This window comes from Chiloscyllium plagiosum, unplaced genomic scaffold, assembly GCF_037043375.1.
Source record: "Chiloscyllium plagiosum isolate Xiang-an unplaced genomic scaffold, Cpla_swu_hap1 HiC_scaffold_3, whole genome shotgun sequence".
Taxonomy (NCBI): Eukaryota; Metazoa; Chordata; class Chondrichthyes; order Orectolobiformes; family Hemiscylliidae; genus Chiloscyllium; species Chiloscyllium plagiosum.
The window spans coordinates 68245931-68273143 of record NW_028270141.1 but is presented as its reverse complement, the minus strand read 5'-3'; the positions used below and the strand labels follow the sequence as shown (position 1 = coordinate 68273143).

Sequence of the window (27213 nt, the reverse complement as noted above, 5' to 3'; positions counted from 1 at the left end):
TCATGTTTGACTAGTTTGCTAGAGTTCTTTGTGGATGTGACAAACTGAGATGATGAAGGAGAACAAGATGGACCAAGTGTGTTTATATTTCTAAAAGGCATTGTTGTTGCACAAGATTGAAGCTCTCAGTATTGGGAACAAAGTATGAGCGTGCATTGAAGATTGATAAACACATAAGACAGAATAAAGATGATTAGGTACTTTTCAGGTTGGAAAGATGTAACTAGTGGAACTTCACAAGGATCACTCCTGAATTCTCAACTATTTACTATCTATATTAATGACTTGGAGCAGAGGCAGAATGTAATGTACAGGGGGGACCGCAAGTTACAAACACAGTCTCCTGCAGTGGTGTAATTTTAAAGATCTTATGTACAAACATATCCTGTGCTTATGAGTGGCTCCTTTGTATTGAGTTTAAATATACTGGAGTTTAAGTGTAAGAAAATATGAGGTCGTGCACTTAGGAAGAATCAAAAGGCAGACATTTACTTAAAATAAAAACACAGTGCAGTTGGATCTGAGTGTTCTTGAGCATGAAACTCAAAGCACACAACTGCTGTCAGTAAGAAGAAGGCAAATTGAAGTTTAGTCTTTTTTGCTAGGGGATTGGTGTTTTTAAGTAGGGATGTCTTGTTCCACTACGGTGTGTTAGTGAGGGTGTACTTGGAGTATTGTGTGCAGTTTTCATCCCCATATTTAAGAAAGAATGTGCTGGCATTGGAGGGAGCTCAAGAGGTTCACTGGGCCGATTCCTCAGATGGAGCAGTTGATTTTTTTCAAGAATGGCTAAAATTTATTCATTCGGATGTAGAAGAATGAGGGATGATCTCATTGAAATATAATAGTTTTAGAGAGGGCCTGACAGGATAGATATTGGGATGTTTGTACCAGTGAGTGAATTTTGAACTCTGTTATAAAATAAGTGGACAATAATTTTAACACAGATGTGAAGGAATTTCTTCTCCCAGACGGTAATGAATGACTAGAATTCTGTACCTCAGAGTTGTGGATGCTAGATCGCTGAAAGTATTTAAAGAGGAGGTAGGTAGATTTTGGAATTATTGAGGAGTTGTGTCATGATCTTCAAAAAAGACGAGTTGGAAAAAAAGAGGATCTGATAAGCCATGATCTGATTGAATGGCAGGGCAGGCATAAGGGTCTGAATAGCCGACTACTATTTTAAAAAAAAAAAGTTCCCAATTCTGTCGCCTCAGTGTAAGTAACATTAACAGGCTTTAACTCGGTTACTATAGCTGTGCCTCTCAATGTGCTTACTATGGCATGCTACTCTTACATGATAAGTGGTCCTCCTTTATGTCGTATCTTTATCAGATTGGAGCCTTGCCTAAAGGGATGTTTAACGTTTCTTCCCAAAGCTCTGAAACAATTGTTTTTCAGCCAACCCTTCAATTGGGACTCCCCAAGCAGCTCCTCCTTGAGATCTGAGGAGCTGCTCAATTGTGACTAAGCTTTTTTAACTCTCTCATTAGCCCCACATTCTGTGGATAATACAGAAGTCTCCAGAGATCCTGATCATGCACCAGGTTTCTGGTTACTGATTAGAGCAGTAATTCCTTGAAAGAATGGAGCATGACTCGAGCCCATGGCACTACATGTGGCCCAACTGTAGGGATGCTGTGGGGAGAGTGAAAATAAGTGGCCAAGAAATAGTGACTGGGGTTCTTTACTTTGGAAACGGGCATTTTTGTGGCTTTCAATATGATTCCAGATTGTGTGCTTTCCTCCCTCATGCTAGATTAGATTCCCTACAGTGTGGAAACCGGCCTTTTGGCCCAACCAGTCCACACCAACCCTCCTAAGAGTAATCCACCCAGACCCATTTCCCTCTGACTAATGAACCTAGCACTATAGGCAATTTAGCATGGCCAATTCACCTTATCTGCATATCTTTGGACTGTGGGAGGAAACTGGAGCACCCAGAGGAAACCCACGCAGACACGGAGAACGTGCAAACTCCACACAGACAGTCGCCTGAGGCTGCAATCGAATCTGGGACCCTGGTGCTGTGAGGCAGCAGTGCTAACCACAGAGCCAACCGCTGCCCCTAGTGATGTGACAGAATTGCTGCGGTATGATGTTCCAGTGAAAGTGGAGCAGCCAGAGGACATTGTCCCCACTGGATCCAGTAGCGTAGGCCGGAAGAACATGTGGTTGTGTAATCACATGTTTGAGATCGAAGTCAAAAATTAGCAAGCAGAGCTTCAATAGTAGTCCTCTCCAAATTACTCCCAGTACCACATGCAAATGAATACCAAAATAGGACGATGCATCTGATGAATGAGTGGTTGGAAATGTGGTGCAGGATGGAGAATTTCAAACTTGCGGAATACTGGGGCTGGCTCTGGGTCCTGTATAAGTCAAACAGGTATCTGAACGGAGTCAGAAATCAGATCCTTAAGTCGCATTTTGCTTATGCAAATAGGGAACATTTAAACTAACTCAGAGATTTGGGAGCCAGGGGAATGTTGGGGAGTAATGAGAGGGTGCATAAAAAATTGGGAAAAGCAGATAACACCAGAATAGAGAATAATAAGTTGGTAGATGGATTCAGAGTGAGAAAGAAGGTGCTGGAGTCTTAACACCAACTCTAGAAGGGCTGGACTGGTGTTCAATGTGCCTGGTTGAGAGATGTTCAGAGAGAGCCGGAAAGGAAAAGTTGGAGCTGTGCCATTTTTGGTTCAAGAGAACACTGTAGTTCAATGAAAGGTTTGTAAAGATTGGCCCAGCTATTACAGAACTGTCAGTCTAACTTAGTTGAGGAAATTTCAAGAAGCACTTAATCCTATTCCAAATGATAGTCACATGGAAGAATGGGTGGATTCAGGGTCTGAAAATGTGTTGCTGGAAAAGCGCAGCAGGTCAGGCAGCATCCAAGGAGCAGGAGAATCGACGTTTCGGGCATAAGCCCTTCAGGGCTCATGCCCGAAACGTCGATTCTCCTGCTCCTTGGATGCTGCCTGACCTGCGCTTTTCCAGCAACATACTTTCAGCTCTGATCTCCAGCATCTGCAGTCCTCACTTTCTCCTGGATTCAGGGTGTATAATGTACTACCTGGGAATGTGGTGGGAATAGGTTCAATTAAGGCATTCGATAAACATTACGCAATTATTGAGATGGATGCATCTTTGCAGGGTTACAGGAGGAAACATAAGAGATTGGTATGAAGCCAAAATGGTCAGAGAATGGGTACAGACTTGATGCGCCGACTGGCCTCCTTCATAACAGTTCTATGATTCCGGTGCCTCTTCGCTGGGGTGCAAGTTTTTATTTGGATTATTGCTTTTGTGCTGCAGTTCTTTCTCCGAGTTCTAAAGTTTCTTTAAACACTTGCAACTGCTGACTGCCTGGGCCGCCTTTGTGGTAAAAATTATTTTCTGGAAGTCTTTTATCCTGCTTTGAATGATGATACTTTTCTGCTGTTTATCTTGAGGGATTTATGTGATGTTCCTACAGCTGTTCACCGTGTTGCATGTTGCAGAACTAATCTCTGACAGGTTGTGATTGGGGTGGAGTGCTCCCAACCAGCTTCCTTTACCTACTTTCCATTCCTCCTCTTCACTCTCTTCTTTCTGTTCTTTGATCCAGATCGTGACTCTTCTATCCCATGAATAAATAATTTTTTAAAAAAGTTATTGCAGAGGACCTGTTCAGTTCAGAGTGACAATGGAGAAGCCACTAATGAGTCTTAACAAGAGAGAGCAGTAATCATAGAAACAAGATGTTTATTGCCCGATAACAATAGGTACAAGTTATAATGATTTGATTTGTTTGACATCATTGCTAAGACTATTCAGAGCCAGAGATGTCATGTCTGACTACTTGAACCTAAAACTATCTTAATTCTCCACCCAAGTCTGTGTGATATAATGCAATAAATTCTCTGGACTTTAACTCTTTCGGCAACATCACTTTAGTCACCAAGTAGTGATGTCATATTCCAAAAGTGAGCATTGTACAGGATTATAACAAAATCAATCTCTGATATGTTAGGCCTTGTGTATATAATAGAAAACAACATGAAGCAGTCAACCTTAACATTTCTTGACCTGTATTACGTTGTGAAGGAGTGCAGTAACCACATGCTGCCAGTTGGTTTGCTGTGCTTGGTCAGTAACCTGTTCTGCCTTTTGAATGACATTTTTGGTTATATTTAATGTTTTTTCTATAATATAATCCATCATGTTTTCTTTCAAGTGGATTGCCCTGCATATTTAATTGTCTTGTGCAGGGGATTGCAATTTGATAATGAAACCATCCTCAACTATTTAATTTTAACTGATCTGGTTTGGGTGGTACAGCATGGATTTCCAATAATTAAGGGAAAACTGGCTAGGGAGAAGAGTGTGTGGCTGAGAAGTTAGTGCTCCATTTGGAATGTTGCAATTTGGTTGTGATTGTATTTCCATTCTTAAAAAAAGTAAAATGTAGTGGGAAGTGAGACATTTGAAATGTTTTGCATAATATGAATTTCAAAACTTTGTTAATTTTCATGGAGAAATACAATAAATTATCATAATGACTGTGGGGGTGTTCCTTTTCAAGCATAAACAATCTCATCTTAATGCAGTTCATTTCATTTCAGTTAAAGAATTTTGCAAAGCAGTTTTTGCATTTGAAGCAACCAATTCTGATGAACTTAGCTTTAAGGAAGGAGATCACATCCTGCTGACAAGCAAGGTAAGCTTTCCCTAGGTTGGAAAAGTATCAATTTCTAATTTCATAAATTCTTCATCACTTGAGATATCACATTAATGACTTACCCTTAATTTATGGCCCAATACGTTTGCGCTGATTTGGATAAAGTTGCAATCTCAAGGGAAATCACTAACTTGCAAAAAGGAAATTTAAACTCCCAGCAGAACGTAAATAAGATTGCATAAAACTTGAAATTTTGCTCCAATTTTTAGTGTAATGCAAAAGCAAAAAACAGCATTGACTAAGTACAGTTCTAAAGTTTAATGTACTCTAAATTACAGCAATTATCCCCTTTTCAACACAAGAGGAGACTGAAAATCTCCCTGTTGTACTTCACCCTGCCCTTTAAGTAGACGCTGCATTCTTTGAGTGAGTCCAAAATGGTTCCCAGCCCCTATTACCTTTTCCTTGAACTGCTGTCACAACATGAATTATCTTAAGGATCTCTTCCCCCAGCCAAAGTTGAGTCTTCCAACTCCACCTGAGTCTTCACAACCTTGGTTCCTTCAAATGGACCAAGAGTTCTTATCTGCTTTGTGCGGGGAACAAAAGAAACTTAGCCTCTAACCTGCTGCCATTGTTCTTGTGACTGCATTTTTGCCACTGATCTTGTCTGAGCTTCAGTGATACTTAGGAAAATCTACAACATGATCTAACAATAGGCCCTCTATACATATAGAAATATTAATGAGACCATAAGACCATGAGAAATATAGGAACAGGAATAGGCCATTCAGCCCTTCAAGCCTGTGCCACCATTCAATAAGTTCATGGCTGGTCACCACTCCACATTTTCCTCTGTTTTCCCCATAACTCCTGATTTCCTTGACTGATCAGGAATCTATCCATCTCAGCCTTAAATATACAAAGCACTCTGCCCCCACATATCTTGTGGCAAGAAGTTCTCAAAGCACTCGGAAGAAATTCCTCCTCAACCCAGCCTTCAATTCAAGGTTTGTGTAACGTTTTGTCACTCGGGTGCTAGTTGTTGTAGTTGAGGGTATGTTTGCTGAGCTGGGAAGTTGATTTGCAGATGTTTTGTCCCCTCTCTAGGTGACATCCTCAGTGCTTTGGAACCTCCTGTGAAGCGCTGCTGTACTGTGTCTTCTGGAATTTATCTGGTTCCATTCCTGTTGCTTCAGGTTGTTTGTTATAATGGCTGGTATATTGGGTGAGGTCTACGTGCTTGTTGATGGAGTCCATGGATGACAACATCAAGAACATAAACACAGACAAGGACAAAGCAATTGTCTCATTTGATGTAACGGCACTGTTCATTTCAATTGACAAAGCCCTAGCCAGGGAGACAATAGCCAACCTCCCATACAGGCAGAACAGACAACATGATGGGAACCGATCAACAAGGACTGCATACTCAAACTGCTAGACCTGTGCATGACGACACACTTCACATTCAACAACCAAATATACGAACAAATCAATGGAACACATACGGGCTCATCCATCTCTGGGCTCATAGCAAAAGCAGTGATGCAAAGACTGGAACAAACAGCCCTACCACAAACCTGACCCAAACTCTGGATTAGATAAGTAGACGACACTTTTGTAATTATGAAGAGAACAGAAATCAAGAACACGTGCTGGAGTATCAACGCCATGCTCACAAGGATCAGATTTATGAGGAGGAAACCAACAATCAACTCCCACTCCTGGGGGTGATGGTAGAAAGAACAAAAAAAACAGTGGAAGCACCACAAAAGTGTACAGAAAAGCCGCACACACTGACCAGGTCCTGAACTACAACAACAACCACCACCCTAACACACACAAGAGAAGCTGCATTAGGGTTGTATTCAAAAGGACTACAACACACTGCAGCACTCCTGACCTACAAAGGGGAGAAGAATACCTCTCCAGAGTATTCTCCAAGAACGGATATCCCCGCAACATCATCCACAGATGTCTAACAGACAACGCGAAGAGGACATACCACAACCTAACTCACTAGTCGTGCTACCTTAAGTTTAAAAAAAAAAGTCTCTGAACTGACCGCCAGACTTCTCCAACCACTGGGATTTGTGACAGCCCATAAACCGACAGACCGGTATGCTCCGACAACAACTCACCAGGACAAAAGACCCGATACCCATCATGTGCAAGACAAACGTAATTCACAAAATTCCATGCAAAGACTGCATGAAACACTACATAGGACAAACTAGCAATCCTCATCCACTAACACCAACTAGCCACTAAATACCACGACCAGCTGTCCCTAGTAGCCATACACACAGCTGACAAGGACTACAAATTTGACGAGAATAACTCAACGAGCATTGGACAAGCCAAACAGAAGATAGTCAGAGAATTTCTAGAAGCATGGTACTCCACGGACTCCATCAGCAAGCACATAGACCTGGCCCAATATACCAGGCACTACAATGAAGAACCGGAACTGGGTAACTGGAAGCAGCAGGAACAGAACCAAACTCATTCCAGAAGAGGCAGTACAGCAGCACTTCACAGGAGGCTCCAAAGCACTGAATACATCACCTAGACAGGGGACAAAATGTCTCCAAATCAATTTCCCAGCTCGGCAAACATACCCACAACTATGACAGACTTAAATTGGTACCCTTTAATTCTGAGACTATGCCCTCTGATCCTTAACTCTCCATGAGGGGAAACATCCTCTCAGCATTTACCCTGTCAAGCCCTTTAAGAATCCTGTATGTTTCAATACGATTTGCCCTCATTCTTCTAAACTCCCAACCCATTTAGCCTTTGCACACCATACCAGGGTGAATATGCTGAGACTGCCTCCATGAAATAATATGTTTGCTTATGTAAGAAAGTCAAAACTGTCTCCGTGTTCCAGATTTGGTTTCGCCAGCACCTTGTACAGATGCAGGAAGACTTTTTTACTCTCACACTCCCTAGTTATTCTCTCAACTCACAACTCCATTCTCCTTTGTTACATTTACATCTAATTAATTTAATTACAATTATAAAACCTGACAATAGTAATGTCTCCTTGGAACCGAGTAATCTCTCCCTCATCAATATACGTGTTGGAGTTATTTTTGACAGTAATGAATATCTTGCACCTTCCACGTAAAGCAGTCTGGGCCCCTCTTCACCTTCTATACTGATTGTCAACTAATCATTTCCATAAAAATAATTCATCTTTGAAGTCTGTATTTCTAACTTTTTATGGAGGGTGTCAGTTTGGCTTCTATGATAAATAATCTGTCGAAAATAAAACTTTTTAAAAAAATTAACATATAAGCCTGGTGTGTTCTTGAAAATAGGCATTCAAAGCCTTTTCAAAATTGCTTTTAGATTTAGTTTCTGTAAACTGATCTCAACAATTGATTAGTACCTGGTAACAGTACCTTGTTTTTTTGTCAAATTCCTTTTGCACATTAAAGGTTGTCCAATTTGCATTCCTTTCCAGGATACAGGGGATAAGGGATGGTGGAGAGGAGAACTAAATGGCAAGCAAGGGGTCTTCCCAGACAATTTTGTGGTTGTAATTGCAGAAACTGAAAGAGAGGTAGGTACATTGATGAGAGAGGTTCAGGCAGAGCTTTCTGTCCTGTCATTGCTGTATAGCATTGGGCTTTTTTGTCATTACATTTCCTGGTATATTTCAAATCATTTAACTGCCTTGACATATCTGTACAAAATGAATAAATCCATTTTTCAATCCTAGTGACATTCTGAACTGTTGTTCATTAGAGCTCCAGAGCAAATGACAGAGACCTTTCCCATATAGTGTCTATTTTTTTAATGATGAGAACAACAGGAAGAATTGTGAACCGGAGTTGTAATGTAAAAGACTAACAGTAAACGGTGTTGAGAACTTGGAGCTATATCAAGTCAGGAGAATATAAATGAAGGGAACTTAACAGTATTATATAAGGGAGTGATTGAAGCAGAGTGGGGAAAGTAGAAGGGTTAAGTAGACAGGAACACAGGTTAGATACGACATAGTTCTCCTGTTTAATGTTTGTTGTACGTGCTAGGTTTCTCTGGATTGTGCTGAAACAGGCATTTTCTTTTGAATCCTGAGCTTTAAATTTGAAAACGGAAATAAATATGATTTGTTGTTATTCAGGCAAGTGTTTAGCAAACATGGTTACATGAAGGTTTGGAGTAAATGGTGGAACAAAGATACTGGAGGAAAAATAGTGTAAACGCAAAGTTATAATTTGTATATGCTTTAATATTTTAGAGTTTGCATTTTATGGGTTTAATGATTAACTTGTCATACTTTCGGGAGCTGTGAATTTTGTGAAGCCAGTATGAAGGGAAGAGTCCATGAGGTTAACATTGGAAGAGTTTTAGGAACGGAGAAAATCGATATTAAGGAACATTAGCTTCTTTCTGTTTCCCAGGATCAGTTTTTTTTTTGTCCTGGGAGAAAAACCCATAGCTAAAAATACTTTGTTTTTCCATTTGCAGATGTCCTGTTGGAAATTAGATGTATGAAACAGTTTCTCCTGAAGAGAAGTGAAAAGTTAGAACTGTTCAGAAATAGATTCTTTGTACAAGGATTTAAGTTGGAGAAAGTGGGGATTGCAGATGCTGGAGATCAGAGTCGAAGATGTGGTACTGGAAAAGCACATCCGGACAGGCAGCATCCAAGGAGCAGGAGAATCGATGTTTCGAGCATAATCTCTTCAGTGTCAGGATTTAGCTTAGAAAGTTCCAAACCAGAAGTATTGCATTAGAATTCTGAAGGAGTTACTTGGGTGTTAAAAAGGTCTCAGCTCAGTTGTGCGATTCATCAAGGTGTAGAGGCTGTCAAACTCTCAGGGCCAGGAATTGAAAGATACAGTTATGTATGTTAGATTAGATTAGATTAGATTAATTACAGAGTGGAAACAGGCCCTTCGGCCCAACAAGTCCACACCGCCCCGCCGAAGCGCAACCCACCCATACCTCTACATTTACCCCTTACCTAACACTACAGGCAATTTAGCATGGCCAATTCACCTGGCCTGCACATCTTTGGACTGTGGGAGGAAACCGGAGCACCCGGAGGAAACCCACACAGACATGGGGAGAACGTGCAAACTCCACACAGTCAGTCGCCTGATAGAGAAAATTCTTTCTGGCACAGGAGTAGAAAGGATCATATATTTTGCCTTGTATTTGAAAATCTTAGAATTTGTGACCTATGCCAATGGTTTGGTTTATCCTGGTATATCATCATCCCTTTGCATATTAAATTTCTAATTAATTGTTAAAACCAAATCTGCAGCATTGTGCGCTTATGTGGGTGAAAGACCACCATGTTAAATAGAAAACAAAGCTAAGTATAATTTATCAAGGCCAGATTTCAGTTTGGGATCTGACTTTTGTCCAATCATGATCACTACAATAATTGCTTACAATAATTTTCTGGCCATTTTGTATGTCACAATAGTCACTTCTTTGATCCCAAAGAAAATAAATCATCATTTATTTTAGGTGTTTTACATTTGCTATGAAAGTTAAATAAACAAAACTAACTTCTGACTTCTCCAAAGATAGCTGTAGATTGATAATGTTACTGTTCTTTTTCTCCTCTTGTTCTTTCTGGAAAAAGAATTATGACACCAATTTCTTGCACAGTATCATTTCACAACTAATACTGTAATAAAAACTCAAGTCTCTTTTTATACAGGTTATTACTGTTCCCAAACCTTCAGCAAAATTACCTTCAAAATCAGAGCTTGATGATGTAAGTTACCTGAGGGGACAAACAAATGATCTATTGTAGGATGTTCCTATATGACTTTAATAAATTGGCCTGTAGTATAGTACCCGTGGGTGTTTCACATGAGCTGCATATAGTTGCACATAAACATGTTAAAAAGACACAGCAACTTTATTCTAAAATGAATAATCATTTGTAAGTGTTTTGTATCCTGATCTCAGGGGAAAATATAGTGTGCAGAAGTTGGGGGGGGGGTGTTTGGAATTATTTGATTTTCCTTCCTCCAAAACAAAGGAAAGAAGATCTATACTGAATTTTATTGTAATAGTGAGTAACTTGTGTGGAGGAGTTGAGTATTATCTGGTGGTTTTTTCAATGATAATGAAAAATTGCACACCGTTCTTGAATGCGTGCAGAGATATAATGATTTTAAATCATTCTGATCATTGTGTTCCCTAATTGTTTTCATTGGAATACTTGGGTGACTTTGTCTCAGCGTGTAGCTCCTTTTTATATTTTTGCAATTAAACAACACAAATACGTATATCGTAGTTTTAATGCGGCTGGCGTGTGCGAACCTTGTCAGCCATGCAGCTTAATAGGAATATTGGTTCTGACCCACACAATTGTAAAGTGAAGAGAAACAAAGTGAAAAATATAAATAAAATACATTATATCAAATGGTTTTAAAAAAAAAAGTTATTCAATGTTTATGATTGTAAATTTCGAGGGAAAAGATCATTGTGTTAGCAAAGTGATATTTGAATGCTCAATGAACATTTTTGGCTAAGGATAAAGAAAAACTTATCTAAACAAAATATGGCACACTCTCTCACTCCTGGTCTTTCTAAAGTTTCTCTTTGTTACTACAAGACTGAACCACTTGCATCATCAGAAATAAGTATCTACCACTAGTTACTTATCCAGTTAGAAAGATGTGTCAGGGTGTTTATTTTCCATCATAGACACGATAGTATTTTAAATACTAAAGGCTTGCAATTTGTTTGGAGTTAGATATTCTGTTACTCAGAAGCAGGCTGTGATTAACTTCAGTGTTGATACGAGTAGCAGGAAAGGAAGTTCAGAGTTGTCATGGATAAATTTAGTCATTAACAACTGTAAAATGAGTGAATGTGTTTTCACCAGTGTGACTTACACGAATGCATAACTTTGAGAATGTACTCTTGTTATTTGGGCAAATGTAGCCTTTTCTTGCACAGAAATGGCCCACAAAGAGCAAAGGATTTACTGATTGTATCATCCATTATATTTGGGGAAACTGACACCAACTGGTTTTGTGGTTCTTCGCCATCTGAGCCTGCCTTTATAATCTCAGTCTTTTGGCTCTGTATCTTCATTATGCACCAACATTCGCATCAGTAGCAGAAAATAGATTAATAGTAAGTTTTTTTTTATTACCTCCCAGGTTTTTCATTCTTTTCTTTTCCTCCAGAAATAGACCTCAGTTATTTATAATTTGTGACACTAATAACTCATATTTTTGCCATGATTGGGATACACTTGAACAAGTGGATACAGTTTAAGAATACTACAACTCTTTTTTTTTGTTTCGAAACAGATGAGAATCTTTTCCCCCCACTGTGTGTCATTAATAGATGGAATTCTATTCTCCAGAAATCAGAGGTGACTGAATTTCTTTAAGCTTGAGATGGGGTTCCTGGGGTTTGTGGTGATGTCATTTCCTGTTCATTTTCTGAGGGGTTGATAGATGGTATCTAGACCTATGTGTTTGTTTATGGCGTTGTGCCAGGCCTCTAGGAATTCTCTGGCATGTCTTTGCTTAGCCTGTCCCAGGATAGATGTGTTGTCCCAGTCGAAATGGTGGTTTTTTTCATCCATGTGTAGGGCTACGAGGGAGAGGAGGTAGTGTCTTTTTTGTGGAACCCCCTTTCCAGGAACCCCATCCAGGACAAACATAGAAATAGAAAGCAGGAGACAACAGCTTCACTTCACTTGGAGGTCGCCACTGATGATGTTACCTTGCCAGGTAATGAAACGTCTGGATATCAAACCTACAGCTCAGCGAACAAACCTACACCCTAAACCTCAACCTGAGCTACAAACCTTGCAAAAACCTATGGGCGCAACATGCTACAACTTGCCCGAAGATGGGAAAGGAATGCCAACCGAGAGAGTTCCACCCGCGAACAACTGTACTTCCTGCATGAATGTTTGAGAAAACAGGTACTGCCAAAATGTCTCCAATACAAACCACCGATTTAAAAACACCTCAAGCCAGAAGTTTAACAGAATGAAATGGCCGCAGAATGCTCTGAGAACTAATCAATGACGCCCACCACAGACTCCGAAAATACAATGGGGAAATTGCGCGCCAAAAACAGTTATTCAAACAAGCAACAAATCAAGAATGGACAGACGTGGTAGAACAAGCCATAAACACCAAACAACAACAAACACAGATAAAGAAAAATTGGAACCTGAAGAAAAACTTGACAAACTCACAAACAAAGACAAAACCGATAACACAGGGGCATGGAGAAAGAACTTATCAGACACAGAAAAAGCAGTACTAGTAAAAGGAGTATTTACTAGTAAAAGGACTAATTACCGGGGCGCTGACAAGAAGGATTTCCTAGCGGCATTGGAAACCACATTGAAGGACAACAAACTCTGGGAAGAAACACAACAAAAGATCAGACAGATGGTTGCACCTACTCTGAGCCGAAAGAGGGAAGAAAACAAACTGAACACACAAGAAAAGAAAGCCCTAGAAAACCTCAAAAAAAGACAAAAACACTGTTATATTACCTGCAGACAAAGGTCGGCTCACCGTCATCCTGAACAGAAGGGACTACCTCGAGAAAGCCAATGCACTACTTGCAGACACCAACACCTACCAACAGGTGGTGCTAGACCCAACCCCACAACTAGGAAACAAAATTACATATCTCCTAAAGAAATTACACAGTTCCGGACAATTAAACAAGACAGAATTCAAGAAAATGCAACCAGATGGGACCAACACCCCACGATTCTACGGACTATCAAAGATCCATAAACCAGGAGCCCCCCTCAGACCCATAGTCTCACTACCCGGAACACCAACTTACAGACTGGCCAAAGAACTACACGCAAGACTGAAATACCTAGTAGAAGAGTCACAGCACTCCATCCACTCCACCCAGGAATTCCTAAAAATCATCAAAAACACCAAAATAGAGGAAGACGAAACAATGATCTCATTCGACGTAACAGTACTGTTCACCTCCATCAACATCGATCTGGCAAAGGAAACACTTACCACACTTTTAGAAGAGACCATCTCACACGCCCCAACCACCATCAATCACGTTACCAACGAAAACATCATGAAGCTAGTGGACCTGTGCCTCACCACCCACTTCACCTTCAACAACATAATCTACAAACAAACCAACGGCACACCCATGGGATCTCCACTATCAGGATTCATAGCAGAAGCGGTAATGCAAAGACTAGAACAAACAGCCCTACCAACCATCAAACCAAAAATCTGGGTCTGCTACATAGATGACACCTTTGTCACCACAAAACGAAACAAGATAGAAGAGACATTTAACATCATCAACACCCTCACAGGCATAAAATTTACCAAGGAGGAAGAAACCGACAACAAACTCGCATTCCTGGACGTCACAGTTGAAAGAAAGGACAAAGGAGAACTACAAACCTGTGTATACAGAAAACCGACAAACACTGACCAAATACTGAACTACACCAGCAACCATCCCAACACACACAAACAAAGCTGTATCACAAACTATTCCAACGAGCCACCACACACTGCAGCACAGACGAACTTTGGAAAATGGAGGAGAACCACCTATACAACGTATTCAAGAAGAACGGATACTCAAAAAATACAGTGCGCAGATTCCTCAAGAACAAACCACGACAAGCAGACCAAACACAGCCAGAAACCCTAACCACCTTACCATCCATCAAAGAAGTTTCAGAAATGACGGCCAGACTACTAAGACCCCTCAGAATCCTAGTAGCATACAAACCCACCAACACTCTCAAACAAAAACTAACCAACTTAAAAGACCCAGTACAACCCATGGACAAAACCAACATCATCTACAAAATTCCATGCAAGGACTGCCATGAACACTACGTAGGACAAACAGGAAGAAAGTTAGCCACCAGGATACACGAACACCAGCTAGCCACAGAAAGACACGACCCTCTCTCCCTCATAGCCCTACACACGGATGAAAAAAACCACCATTTCGACTGGGACAACACATCTATCCTGGGACAGGCTAAGCAAAGACATGCTAGAGAATTCCTAGAGGCTTGGCACTCCAACCACAAGGCCATAAACAAACGCATAGATCTAGATACCATCTATCAACCCCTCAGAAAACGAACAGGAAATGACATCACCACAAACCCCAGGAACCCCATCCAGGTCAAACCTATAAATAGAAAGCAGGAGACAACAGCTTCGCTTCACTTGGAGGTTGCCACTGATGTTACCTAGCCAGGTAATGAAACGTCTGGATATCAAACCTACAGCTCAGTGAGCAAACCCACACCCGAAACTCATATACTCGATTACCTGGCCTGCACAGTCTTCTGTGGCAACAAATTCCAAAGATTCAACACTCTCTGGCTGAAAAGGTTTCTCCTTATCTCCATTCTAAAAGGTCTTTCATTTACTGTAAGGCTGTGCCCTCAGGTATTAGTCTCTGAACAATGGAAACATTTTTCTCTATTTTGAATTAACTAGGCCTTATCCTAAAACTATGATTACGCTTCACATATACAGGGCACTGGTGAGACTGTATCTGGAGTACTGTGTACAGTACTGATCCTCCACACTATGTAAAAATATACAAAATAGAAGTAGGACATATCACCCTTAAAGACTGTGTTCCACAATTCAGCAAGATTAATACTGACTTGGTTGTCTTCACTTCCTGCTCTCCTCTCATACCTCTTGATTCAATGACCCAATTTTCACTGCCCTTAGGGATTAGTTCCAAGTATGAATGTACCTCATAACCAATTTATCCTCCTATTCATCTTAAATTGGAAATCCTTTACTTTGAAACTGCCTCACAATTCATCTTCAAAGGTGTACATCCTCTCAGTATATATCCTGTAAAGTCCCACTACATAGTTATTTGTTCACTCCAATATCTCTCATTCTTTTACTCTCCACAGTCTGCTTGAACTTTCCCCATTAGCCAACCCATTCACACAATCAGCCGAGTGAACCTTCTCTGATCTGCTTCCAACTCAAGAAACTCCTTTCTCCTTCAGTTCTCTGCCCAAAGGCAGGGCCAACTTAAAACTGCAATATCTCCCAAGTGTTCATTTAGCAAAGTGCTTTTTTACTTGTGTGTTGTAACCCTCGAGGTATGGATTGTGATAGTAGAGTCTCCAACCTGTTTGCTTCACTTGGCTGATCAGGAATTTGCCTGCATTTCTAAGCTGCCATATGTTTCTGTTGGAAAGTTTACCGGTTCATATCTAACAGATTTGCCCAAATTGTTATTTTAGTCATTCGTGGGATGTGGCCTTCACTGTCAGACCAACATTTATTGCCCCATTCAGAGGTGTCCTGAAGAAAGTGAAAATGAGCTGCTGTCGTACACGGCAGTCTATCTGTCGGCAGACCCGCAATGCCATGAGGGAGGAACTTGCAGGATTTCGACCTAGCACCATTGAAGGAACAGCAATATACTTCTAAGTCAGGATAGTGAATGGCTTGGAGGAAAACTTGCAGGTGGTGGTGATCCCATGTATCTGCTGTCCTTGTTCTTGATAGCAGTGAATGTGGGTTTGGAAGATGCAGTCTGAATCAATTTCTGTAGTGCATCTTGTAGATGGCACATGTTTCTGCTTGTAAATCAGTGGTGGTGGAAATTCATGGTTAAGGGTGGATGTGGTGCTAATCAATAGGCTACCTTTTCCTAAATGGTCTTCATTGAGTGTTGTTGGAGTTGCATGTAGGGGATATTCTAACACTCCTGTGCTTTGGAGTTGGTAGGTTTTGGGAGTTGGAAGTGAGTTCCCTTCAGCAGATTTCCTAGCCTGCTCTTGTAGCCGCTGTATTTATATGACTAGTCCAGTTCAATCTCCGGTCAATAGTAAGCCCCCAGAATGTTGTTTGCTGAAGGAATTCATAATGCCATTGAATTTCATAGGACAATGGTTAAATTATCTGTCTGTTGGTGCCTGGCCTTTGTTGGTTTGAATGTTACTTGCCATTTGTTACTCCAAGCCTGAATATTAAAAAGTGAATGCACTGCAGACGCTGTAAATCAGAAACAAAAACATTAAATTGCTATAAGACTGAATATTATGCACGTTTTGCGGCATTTGAACATAGACTGCTTCAGTACCTGAATAGTGATTAATAATGCTGAAGCAGCTGTCCGATCATCAGAAGTAAAAATATAGCTCAAGCTCAAGCAAATTGGTTTATTTCCTCTCTTCAGTTATTTTAAGCTGTGGCTTCTAACCAGCAAGTCAGACTTTACAAGTATCTGGAGAAGGAAGAGAGCAAGCCGTCCTGACCGGCCAAAAGGATCATCTCAGAAATCCCTGTGGTCAGAAGCCATAAGTTTTCTAAATGGCTTGCTGTTACTTTTTTCAGTATTATTTAAATATCACAATTTGTTAGCATCTTCATATTTTCCTATTCATATCTCAGCGTCCAAATAATACTTGTACATTGTGGATAACAGCAGTTGTCAACTACTTTTCTAGAGTTCCACTTTCTCCTTTCAGAATCTTCCTAATCCCTTTTGTTTTCTAGCCATCTTTCAAATCATTGTTCTACATGGCTCTTGACTCTTATGAACCTTGCTAAGTAAGTCTTTTCAAGTTTAGCACCGAAATTACAGGCAAACCTGTGTTTTATCTTGACTTTTACCCTTCCTTCACTTTGAGATTGCATTCGTTTATATTAAACTGATTAATAATTAATTTAGACTCCAAAATTAATGGTTCAGGATAGTTTATTTCAGTTACTTGTTATTCAGATGCCTTCATTGCTGTTCAAGGTATCATGACACCTTGATCTTATTGATGATCAATGAGAAATTGGTCTTATAATTTACTTAACACAATGAATAAAACTCATCGAAATATTTGGAATTGTCTTTTTTAAGCCTTTCTTGAACGTGTCAAATTTTTACTTTTACCCATTAGTAAACTGGTCAGTTATTTCATTTAAAAGAAAAAACTGTTTTTGTGAAATCTGATGGGCCAGTTTAGTCTAATAACTAATAAACTCAAAGGGGTGAAGTCACAGCAATGACGGTTGGCACATTTGAACAGCATGCATTCAGCGGGGGGGAAAATTATTGTTGTCAATATTCAAACTCTGATTTCTTTTTTTCTGTTCATAGAAACCAAAAAAACCACTGTTATCAACAAAAGTCCAAGGTAAGCTTTATTCATCATCCATTGAAATGAAATATTGCACAGTTGTAACCAGTGACTGATGGGGTGTTTCGCACATTGTGCATGCTAACTTGATTCCATTTTAGATTAATTAGCAAATGATGGGCATCTTGACAGAAGGAGCAAAAGAACTACTGCTTCAGTAAGATTTAAGAAGGAAATGTTTTTTCAGCAAAGCTCTCGGCCAATGAAGTACTTGTTACTGCTCATATGGTAACAAAGCAGCCACTACTGGGACTTTCAAGCAACGATGAATAAATATCCAGATCATCTGGTTGACATCATCTGGAAAACCTATTCTGTCTCTAAGATGAAAGCTGCTATTAATCCAGTCTTTGATGATAGCGTTGTAGTTTCAATTAACAGTCATTATTAGAGCTTTGTTGAGAGAAGGAGCACATTATATGAAAGAAATCCATTAAACAAATGTAGCTTGATGTTCATATTGCCATTATTTTGACTTCACTAGTAAGCTCCTCCCAGTCATTCACCACACTTCAAGGTGACTTTGAAGGCATCTTTCAAGTGTTGTCTTTGCCAGTCACTGGAATATGGACCATTTGAAAGTTGAGAGAACAGATTCTGATTGGAGGCACACTGTTTCTGGCTGGCTGAAAAATGTCCAATTCAGTTGATTTTGCAGGAGTTTTGCCTGAAAGCTTATAGAGCTGGCTTCAAGAAGGAAACTAGCATTTATTCAGTGGTTCCCTCATTGAAACCAGATTATCTGGCAAAGGGATTGTGTGGTTGGAATTTTACTCTTATCAGGGACACAAGTGAGTTACAGTCTGGGTCTCAGACAGTGCAGGAGGGTGGTGATAACAAGCCTGTCTAAATGTTTTAATTAACCTATTCAGGCATGTTATGGCACATGTTTTGGGCAGGTGAGATTTGAACTAGATCTTCTGACCACAGGTAGGGACACTACTACTGCATCATAATAGACTTACAACATCTCTGTGCAGTGGGAGCTGTGAGCTGGTGTGGCTGATCTCATGCTGGATGATCTCACTAATGGTGGACTTTTGAGAAAGGTGCCTGGAAATAGAGTCATAGAGATGTACAGCATGGAAACAGACCCTTCGGTCCAACCCGTCCATGCCGACCAGATATCCCAACCCAATCTAGTCCCTGCTGCCAGCACCTGTCCCATATCCCTCCAAACCCTTCCTATTCATATACCCACCCAAATGCCTTTTAAATGTTGCAATTGTACCAGCCTCCACCACATCGTCTGGCAGCTCATTCCATACATGTACCACCCTCTGTGTGAAAAAGTTGCCCCTTAGGTCTCTTTTATATCTTTCCCCTCTCACCCTAAACCTATGCCCTCTAGTTCTGGACTCCCCCACCCCAGGGAAAAGACTTTGTCTATTTATCCTATCCATGCCCCTCATAATTTTGTAAATCTCTATAAAGTCACCCCTCAGCCTCTGACGCTCCAGGGGAAACAGCCCCAGCCTGCCCCAAGTCTCTGCTTCAACATTCGTAGGAATTAGAATCATTGGCTGACCAGGTCTTAGTTGATAAGAAGCTTTATTTTGTAATGTTTGGGGACAGGCTGAGTTTCTTAAATGAAGAGTTGAAGAGATCAGTTGAGGCTAGTGCAGAGCGAACCATAATCTTCTGCATGATGTAGATCATGTTTGTCTATGGTGGTGGGTTTAGTTTTGGGGCAAAGCTGATTGAGTTTCGCGTTTTCCATCTCAATGACTTCATGACTTAAATATTTGAGAAGGTGAATAATTGCTGTCAACTAGATTATAAATGGTGCAGGGAATAGTACATAACTTTCGTGACACCAGTCTGAATTTTAAAGGCATCCCTTTCAGTTCACTGACTTTACAGTTGCAGTCATATTTCATGAAGCAGTTGTAAAGTCGGGGTTAAAATACTTTCACTATCTAATTATCGAGAGTATTGTCCACAGAACCTTGCAATTTATTAAATCAAATATGTCGTTCAGTTTTCTGAATACAGTGCAGAATTCCTGGTGGTGTTCCTGTCGTTTTTCTTGAATTGTTCTAGCAACAACGATCCTATTCGAAGTTCCCCTCTGGAAGATTTCAAGCCACACTTGGCCTCTGGCAGGAGGTCCTCAGCATTGAGAACTTGACAATACAGGAGAACATATTTCATGGTTTACAAATAGTGGAAATACCTTAGACATTTTCATAGCTTGATTTATCTTTCTTGAAGACAACAAATTGCCTCATTTCCAAAGTTGAAAGAAGTAAAGAGAATTATTTTCTTTCCTAAATCTGCAGAATGAGTACATATCTTGATATGAAGAAGGCTCACCGGTTTTGAAGATCTCAGCTGTGATTCTTTGAGCCATAGGTTTAATTGTTGTTCATCCATTTGATTTCTTGTTGCAGCTCAATTATTTTTGGTGGTTCATCCATGAATTTACTAGGTAATAGTCTGCAGAGTAACAACTGTGACTGCGGATTCTCAGTTGTTTGAAGTTTTTTTTTTCTAGTGTCAACAAATGGCATTATTATTCTTAAAATGTGAGACCCTCCCCCACTTCCTGTAACTCGAGAATTCTTATCCATTTGACCTTGGTTCTGTAGGTGACCCAGGTGGGGTTTGAAAATGCTTCCTTTTTTGCAAAGTTAGCCGTATAGCTGGTTTTCTCTGGCTTCCTCTTCTCATCTTTAATCTTTTGTCTTTGTTGCCTTTGTCTCAAAACTAAACTCTCCACTTTCGACATACATGATCTAAATCATGCAGAAGATGATTGTTCACTCAGCACTATGATCTGTTGAATTCTTCACACAAGAAATTTAATTGTCCTCGAACATTACCCATGCTGAAGGGTGGCACGATGGCTCAGAGGTTAACACCACTGCCTCACAGTGCCAGGGATCTGGGTTCGATTCTCACCTTGAGTGTCTGTCTGTGCAGTTTACACATTCTCCCCGTCTCTGCGTAGATATCCTCCGGGTGCTCTGGTTTCCTCCCACAATCCAAAGATGTACAGGTGAATTGGCGATGCTAAATTGCCCATAGTGTTAGGTGCATTAGTCAAGGGTAAATATGGGTCTGGATGGGTTACTCTTCAGAGGGTCGGTATGGAATTGTTGGGCCGAAGGGCCTGTTTCCACACTGGAGGGAATCTAATCTAATCTAATAGTAACCAAGACCTGTTCAATCAATGGTTGCAATTCCAATCTTGCCTGTGATCTTTTCATTTTATCTTTGGGAATCCACTTTGAGTTGTGGTGATGTTGCTTCTTGATGGCCAATTTTGTATTAATCTGCCAGGTAGTGAAAAGCTGCTTGTTTTTCATGGAGGACTTTGAATGATTCTGCATCATTTTTGTTCAGCCAGTTCTGGTGTTGAAGATGTTTGATCCCAGCGGTCAGGACATGACTTCCTACTACAGCACACTGTACTTGATGGTATTGTTTTGAAAAGTGAGATGATTTTCAAGACTGGTTGCAATAATATTTCTTTTTGGCTAAGGAGATATGCAGTAATTCTTCTGCTATCCTTGATTTGACCACCAAGGCTAAGTTAAACCTGTTGGACTATAACCTGGTGTTGTGTGATTTTTAACGAAGGCTAAATGCAGCAGTCTTTATGGATCACTATGCTGTGCGTTGAATTTGGGGTTTAACTTCGAAAACAAAACAGGAAAATAGTGTTATCTTCTTTCACGTGTCCCCTGTCATGAGTGGGTGTACTTTTGAATGTTGTTTTCTTCAGCGTTGATCTTTTGATAACGCGAATAAAACAGTACAGGTAATGGTCTTGAGCAACTGTGATGTGATTTGACAGAGTGTGATTGTGATAGCCCTGTGTTTTCCTCTTCCTATCCTGCTGTCTTTGGATAGATTGATGATTTGAGTCAATTCCAAAAACCAGGCTGTTGGGTTCATAGAATTACCAGTTGTGCATATGGTTAGTTTAAGTCAAAGGAAGTACATCTTTATTTCATAATGCCAGAATGTTCTACTGGAAAAAAAGAAAGTTCTTTTTCCAACAGTATCTGAACTTTGGTATATTCAACATGTCGGGTATCTTACCTGTTATTTAAGCATATGGCTAAATTGCACAATACAGTTTTATAATTTGCAATTTGAAAATAGAAGTTAGACATTTATTCCTAAATGTCATTTCAGGGGAGGTTCTCATTATCCATCTGTTAAAGTGTGATTCATAATTTGACATTGCTGTTTTAATGAGCCACATTTAGAGGTTTACATGTGGGAAGCAATGTCAGCCGTCTAACGAATTACTTACTTAATTTGACAGTTAGTGTTTTGAAATGTGAGCATTAAAGAAATTTTAATTTACAAAGGTAACTGGAATCATTAATTTTGACCATTCCTGGCTTGCATACAAGGATAATCTTAACTCTGCAAGCCGGTCTCTTTTTAGATCCTGTTTCCAATTTACTTACAAAGGACTGATCAGTAACATAGGAGATCGTACATAGGTTAGAATTAAACTTTTGAATTAACTTCGAAAAGATCATCTTAATTCAAAAAAATCTTCAAATCCAACCAAAAGTGGTTGAACAAATTGTGTGTAGTGATTGGAAAGATGGACTATGTTTTGATGCTAAGTATGAGATGAGTTTAATGAAAATGCAGTTTGCGTAATATTACAGATTTTATAGTTTGTAAAATTCTTCTGTTTTACTGTTTGAAATTCAGTGAAATAAATAGTCATTGTTCGTAACTCTCTTCAGTTGCTTTTTTTAATAAATCCTGCCCCTTCTTTCCCATTGGCCCATTTATGTATGTAGATAAAACACAGGAAGTTACTACTTAACTGCTTACAGATCATAATGCTTTTTTCTTCTGAAAAGAAAACACATAATTAAATAGCTTTCAATTACTGATGGAAGGAGTTTTTGATGCCTGAAAAAAGGGTAAAACAACTTAGATGAAATGTTGCATCTTTCAGCCTCAAAACCTGAACCACCATCTGCTGAGAAGAAGCTTGAACTTAAAAAAGTCCTTCCAGACAAAACTGACTCTGTTTCTTCAAGGAGTGAAGAAAAAGGTGACATTTGGATTCCTATTATGAAAACTTGTGTACATCTTTTAAATTCAAATTGAATATTTAATTGCATTTATGTAAACTGTAGTGTAATTAAGAATAAGTGAAATTGCCTGCTCTATCTTTTTAGAGTTTAGTTTTTTTTAAGCAACAGATCTAGCCTTCCTTGATATTCTGAACTGAGTATAAAAATTTGAATTTGAATTGCTGTGATCGTAGAATCCCTACCATGCAGAAAGAGGCCATTCAGTCCAACGAGTGTGTCCTAATCCTCTGAAGAGCATCTGATCCAAACCCAGCCCCCTACCTTACCATATCCAATCATTTTGTCTGCATATTCCTGGACACTATGAACAATTTAGCTTGGCCAATCCAACTAATCTGCATCCTGACTGAGAGGGGGATCCAGAGCACCTGGCAGAAACCCACGCAGACATGGGGAGAATGTGCGACTGCACACATTGTCCCTGGTGCTGCAAGGCGGTAATGCTAACCACTGAGCCGCCCATTCATTTTGTTGGGCCTTTCCAATAGTGCAGTAGAATTTGACTTTGTGAAATAAATGTTGATTTGTTATATTCATCTCAAAGATTTCATTGTAATTTCTTTTAGAAGATCAAATTGCGCCATGTTAAATTTTGTCTTCAGTGCTGTAGAGTGAGATTCAGCTCCTTTTGCCTTAAGAAAAAAGGCAGCTTCTGCTGTGAACTGGTCTTGATTTTGTTTGCCATGATCTAATCATGCATTAGTTTCCCAACAGACATTTTTATTCACATGCTTATATGTGGACATCAATTTATTCTCTTCCCAGATCTACCTCACCAGAAACAAATTCTGTTTTAGTTGGTTTGAAAGGAAATTGAAATTGAAGTTGCTGTTGTGTATTAAGTAAACATTCCCATGGTTTCGACTAAATCGAAACTAATATGCACTCAAATAAAGTTTGTATTTAATTAGGATTTAGTTCTCGAGAACAAAGAAGGAATGAATCTGGGAAAGATTATATAGTCCATCTCCTCTACTCTCCCTTATATTTCTGTGTTCTCACGTTATTTTGCATAAATAATTAGACAAATTTTACCTGACCATATTGTATTTTTCTCAGCTTGATAGTGTTGACTCTTTCTAGCGGGTGCCAAAACATTTGATTAAATAACCTCATTAATTTCAGAACTGTAATAATTTGTTGGGGGGAGGGGCACATGGGGTGATGAAGATTGACAAATATTCCTCAATTTTTTTTTTTCTGAATGGCAACATATATATACCATAATTATACAGCAATGGAGCTAATGGCTCAGGAAATGATATGTCATTGAAAGATGTTTGCAGCCTGAACAATGCAGATTTAAAACATGACTGGTGAAACTACAGTCAATGGGTGGAAATGAATTTTTTTGCAAGTCCGGCTTGTATATTTTGCTTTGGTCAGCCATGATTTGTCCAAACTAATGTGTGACATGGAAAATTACGCAGAATAAGAAGTTTGTGGTAAGCCTACAGAAGGCAAGAAAATAATGTTGCTGTCACAATTATGCATTCTGCCATAAATCGGGTCAGGAAGTGGTTTGGCAGTGTTATGATGAAGGGTTTTTTTAAACAAATAGGTCAGAGCTTGAATGTCAACTTTGAATGTTCTTGAGAAACTGAGCTAGTTTCTACTTTTTTTTCTAAATTAGGATATAATATTTAAAAAATGAACATTAATGCCTCTTTGTCACATTCTGCATTTGAATCATATTTCAGTAATAATTCCACGTTTTGAATCTCACTTTTGTGCTTTGCCTAACAATTAAGTGAGGCTATTATGATATTTGAATAGTTTTTTTTCTGATTAGTTTCACTGTATTTAAATTACTCAGTACTTAAGAGCAGGTGTTGATCTTTTATCCCTTTAAATTTACGCCAACCTTTTGAGATCATGAATATACTTATTAATTTTATTTTCAAATGCAAGTGTGTAGCCACATACAAATTTACTAATTGCCATAGTTGAATGGTTATCTCACAGCGACCAGTCATAATACAGAAGGGAGAGGGAGGGTTTGGTGACGTGGTGTAATGAGGCCCACATTTTTTTCTCACTATCAGGAAAACAAAAGAACTGATCACTGACTTTAGCAAGGAAGGAGGAGAACATGCCCCCATCGACACCAACAGAACTAAGATAGAGAGAGTGGACAGTGCCAAGTTCCTCAGAGTGACGATAATGGACAGCCTGTCCTGGTTTTTCCATATAGTTGCGACAGTCCCAGTGCATCCTTCAGGAACCCTTAGCATTCCAGAGGATTTGAAATCTGACAATATGGCACTTTTTTTTTTACAAAGAGAAGACAATAAACAAGTAACTATCGATCATTAACTTAACGTGTGTTGTTGGGTAATTGTTAGCATCTGTTATGAAGAATGTAATAGCAGAGCATTTAGAAATAAATGAGTAAGAAGAGTCAGCATGGCCTCATGAATGGAAATAATGCCCAACAAATGTACTATAGTTCTTCGAGAGGTTACAGTAGGATAGAAAAAAGCTATTTTGATTTTCAGATAAGTTTGATACCACCCGTTAACAAGATTAGAGACCATGTTATTAGAGTTAGTACTTTAAAGATAACTTAGAGGATTGGGTAACCAGTAGAAGATAGAGTTGGGAGAAGGCAATCGGAGAATTAGGGCATTTTCAGGATGGCAGCCTGTAACTAGTGCTGTGCCACAGAGATCAGTGCTGAGGCCCCAATTGGTTATAATTGATATTACTGGCTTGGAACAGGAGTGAATGTAGACAATAGGTACAGGAGTAGGCCATTCTGCCCTTCGAACCAGCACCACTATTCATTATGATCATGGCTGATCATCCTCAATCAGTATCCTGTTCCTGTCCTATTCCCATAACCTTTGATTCCACTATTCATAAGAGCTCTATCCAACTCTTTCTTGAAAGTATCCAGAGACTTGATCTCCACAGCCTTCTGGGGCAGAGCATTCCACACACCCACCACTCTCTGGGTGAAGAAGTTTCTCCTCAACTCTGTTCTAAATGGCCTACCCATTATTTTTAAACTGTGTCCTCTGGTTCGGGACTCACCCATCCGCGGAAACATGCTTCCTGCCTCCAGAGTGTCCAATCCTTTAATAATCTTATACGTCTCAATCAGATCCCCTCTCAGCCTTCTAAACTCTAGGGTATACAAGCCCAGTCGCTCCAATCTTTCAACGTACGATAGTCCCGCCATTCCGGGAATTGTCCTCGTGAACCTACGCTGCATTCCCTCAATAGCCAGAATGTTTTTCCTCAAATTTGGAGTCCAAAACTGCACACAATATTCCAGATGCAGTCTCACCAGGGCCCTGTACAGTTGCAGAAGAACCTCTTTGCTTCTATACTCAATTCCTCTTGTTATGAAGGCCAGCATGCTATTAGCTTTCTTCACTGCCTGCTGTACCTGCATGCTTGCTTTCATTGACTGATGTACAGGAACACCTAGATCTCGTTGTACTGCCCCTTTACCTAACTTGACTCCATTTAGGCAGTAATCTGCCTTCCTGTTCTTGCCACCAAAGTGGATAACCATACATTTATTCACATTAAACTGCCATGTATCTGTCCACTCACCTAGCCTGTCCAGGTCACCCTGTATTCTCCTAACATCCTCCTCACATTTCACCCTGCCACCCAGCTTTGTATCATCAGCAAATTTGCTAATATTACTTTTAATACCATCATCTATATCATTAATGTATATTGTAAAAAGCTGCGGTCCCAGCACTGATCCCTGCAATACCCCACTGGTCACCGCCTGCCATTCCGAAAGGGAGCCGTTTATCACTACTCTTTTGTTTCCTGTCAGCCAACCAATTTTCAATCGAAGTCAGTATTTTGCCCCCAATACCACGCGCCCTAATTTTGTTCACTGGCCTCCTTTGTGGGACTTTATCAAAGGCTTTCTGAAAGTCCAGGTACACTACATCCACTGGAACTCCCTTGTCCATCTTCAGAGTTAGATCCTCAAAAAATTCCAGAAGATTAGTCAAGCATGATTTCTCCTTCATAAATCCATGCTGATTCTGACCTATCCTGTTACTGCTATCCAGATGTGTTGTAATTTCATCCTTTATAATTGACTCCAGCATCTTTCCCACCACTGAGGTCAGACGAGCTGGTCTATAATTCCCTGCTTTCTCTCTCTCTCTCCCTCCTTTCTTAAAAAGTGGGACAACTTTAGCCACCCTCCAATCTGCAGGAACTGATCCTGAATCTATAGAACATTGGAAAATGATCACCAATGCATCCATGATTTCTCGAGCCACCTCCTTCAGTATCCTGGGATGTAGACCATCAGGCCCTGGGGACTTATCAGCCTTCAGACC

General features: G+C 39.9%; 1 protein-coding gene across 7 annotated transcripts in view; it reads left to right on the top strand.

Moving 5' to 3' along the window:
• cd2ap (CD2-associated protein) overlaps positions 1-27213 on the top strand; it is a 242843-nt gene that overhangs the window by 164338 nt on the left and 51292 nt on the right. For 4 of the 7 annotated variants that reach the window (XM_043683183.2, XM_087980115.1, XM_043683151.2 and 1 more), the window contains 5 exons: positions 4608-4702; positions 8139-8237; positions 10356-10412; positions 17777-17813; positions 22753-22851. In XM_043683183.2, coding sequence (XP_043539118.2) covers positions 4608-4702; positions 8139-8237; positions 10356-10412; positions 17777-17813; positions 22753-22851 — 387 coding nt within the window. The remainder of the gene's footprint in view (positions 1-4607; positions 4703-8138; positions 8238-10355; positions 10413-17776; positions 17814-22752; positions 22852-27213) is intronic. The other 3 variants (XM_087980120.1, XM_087980104.1, XM_087980127.1) reach the window with 3 other exon arrangements.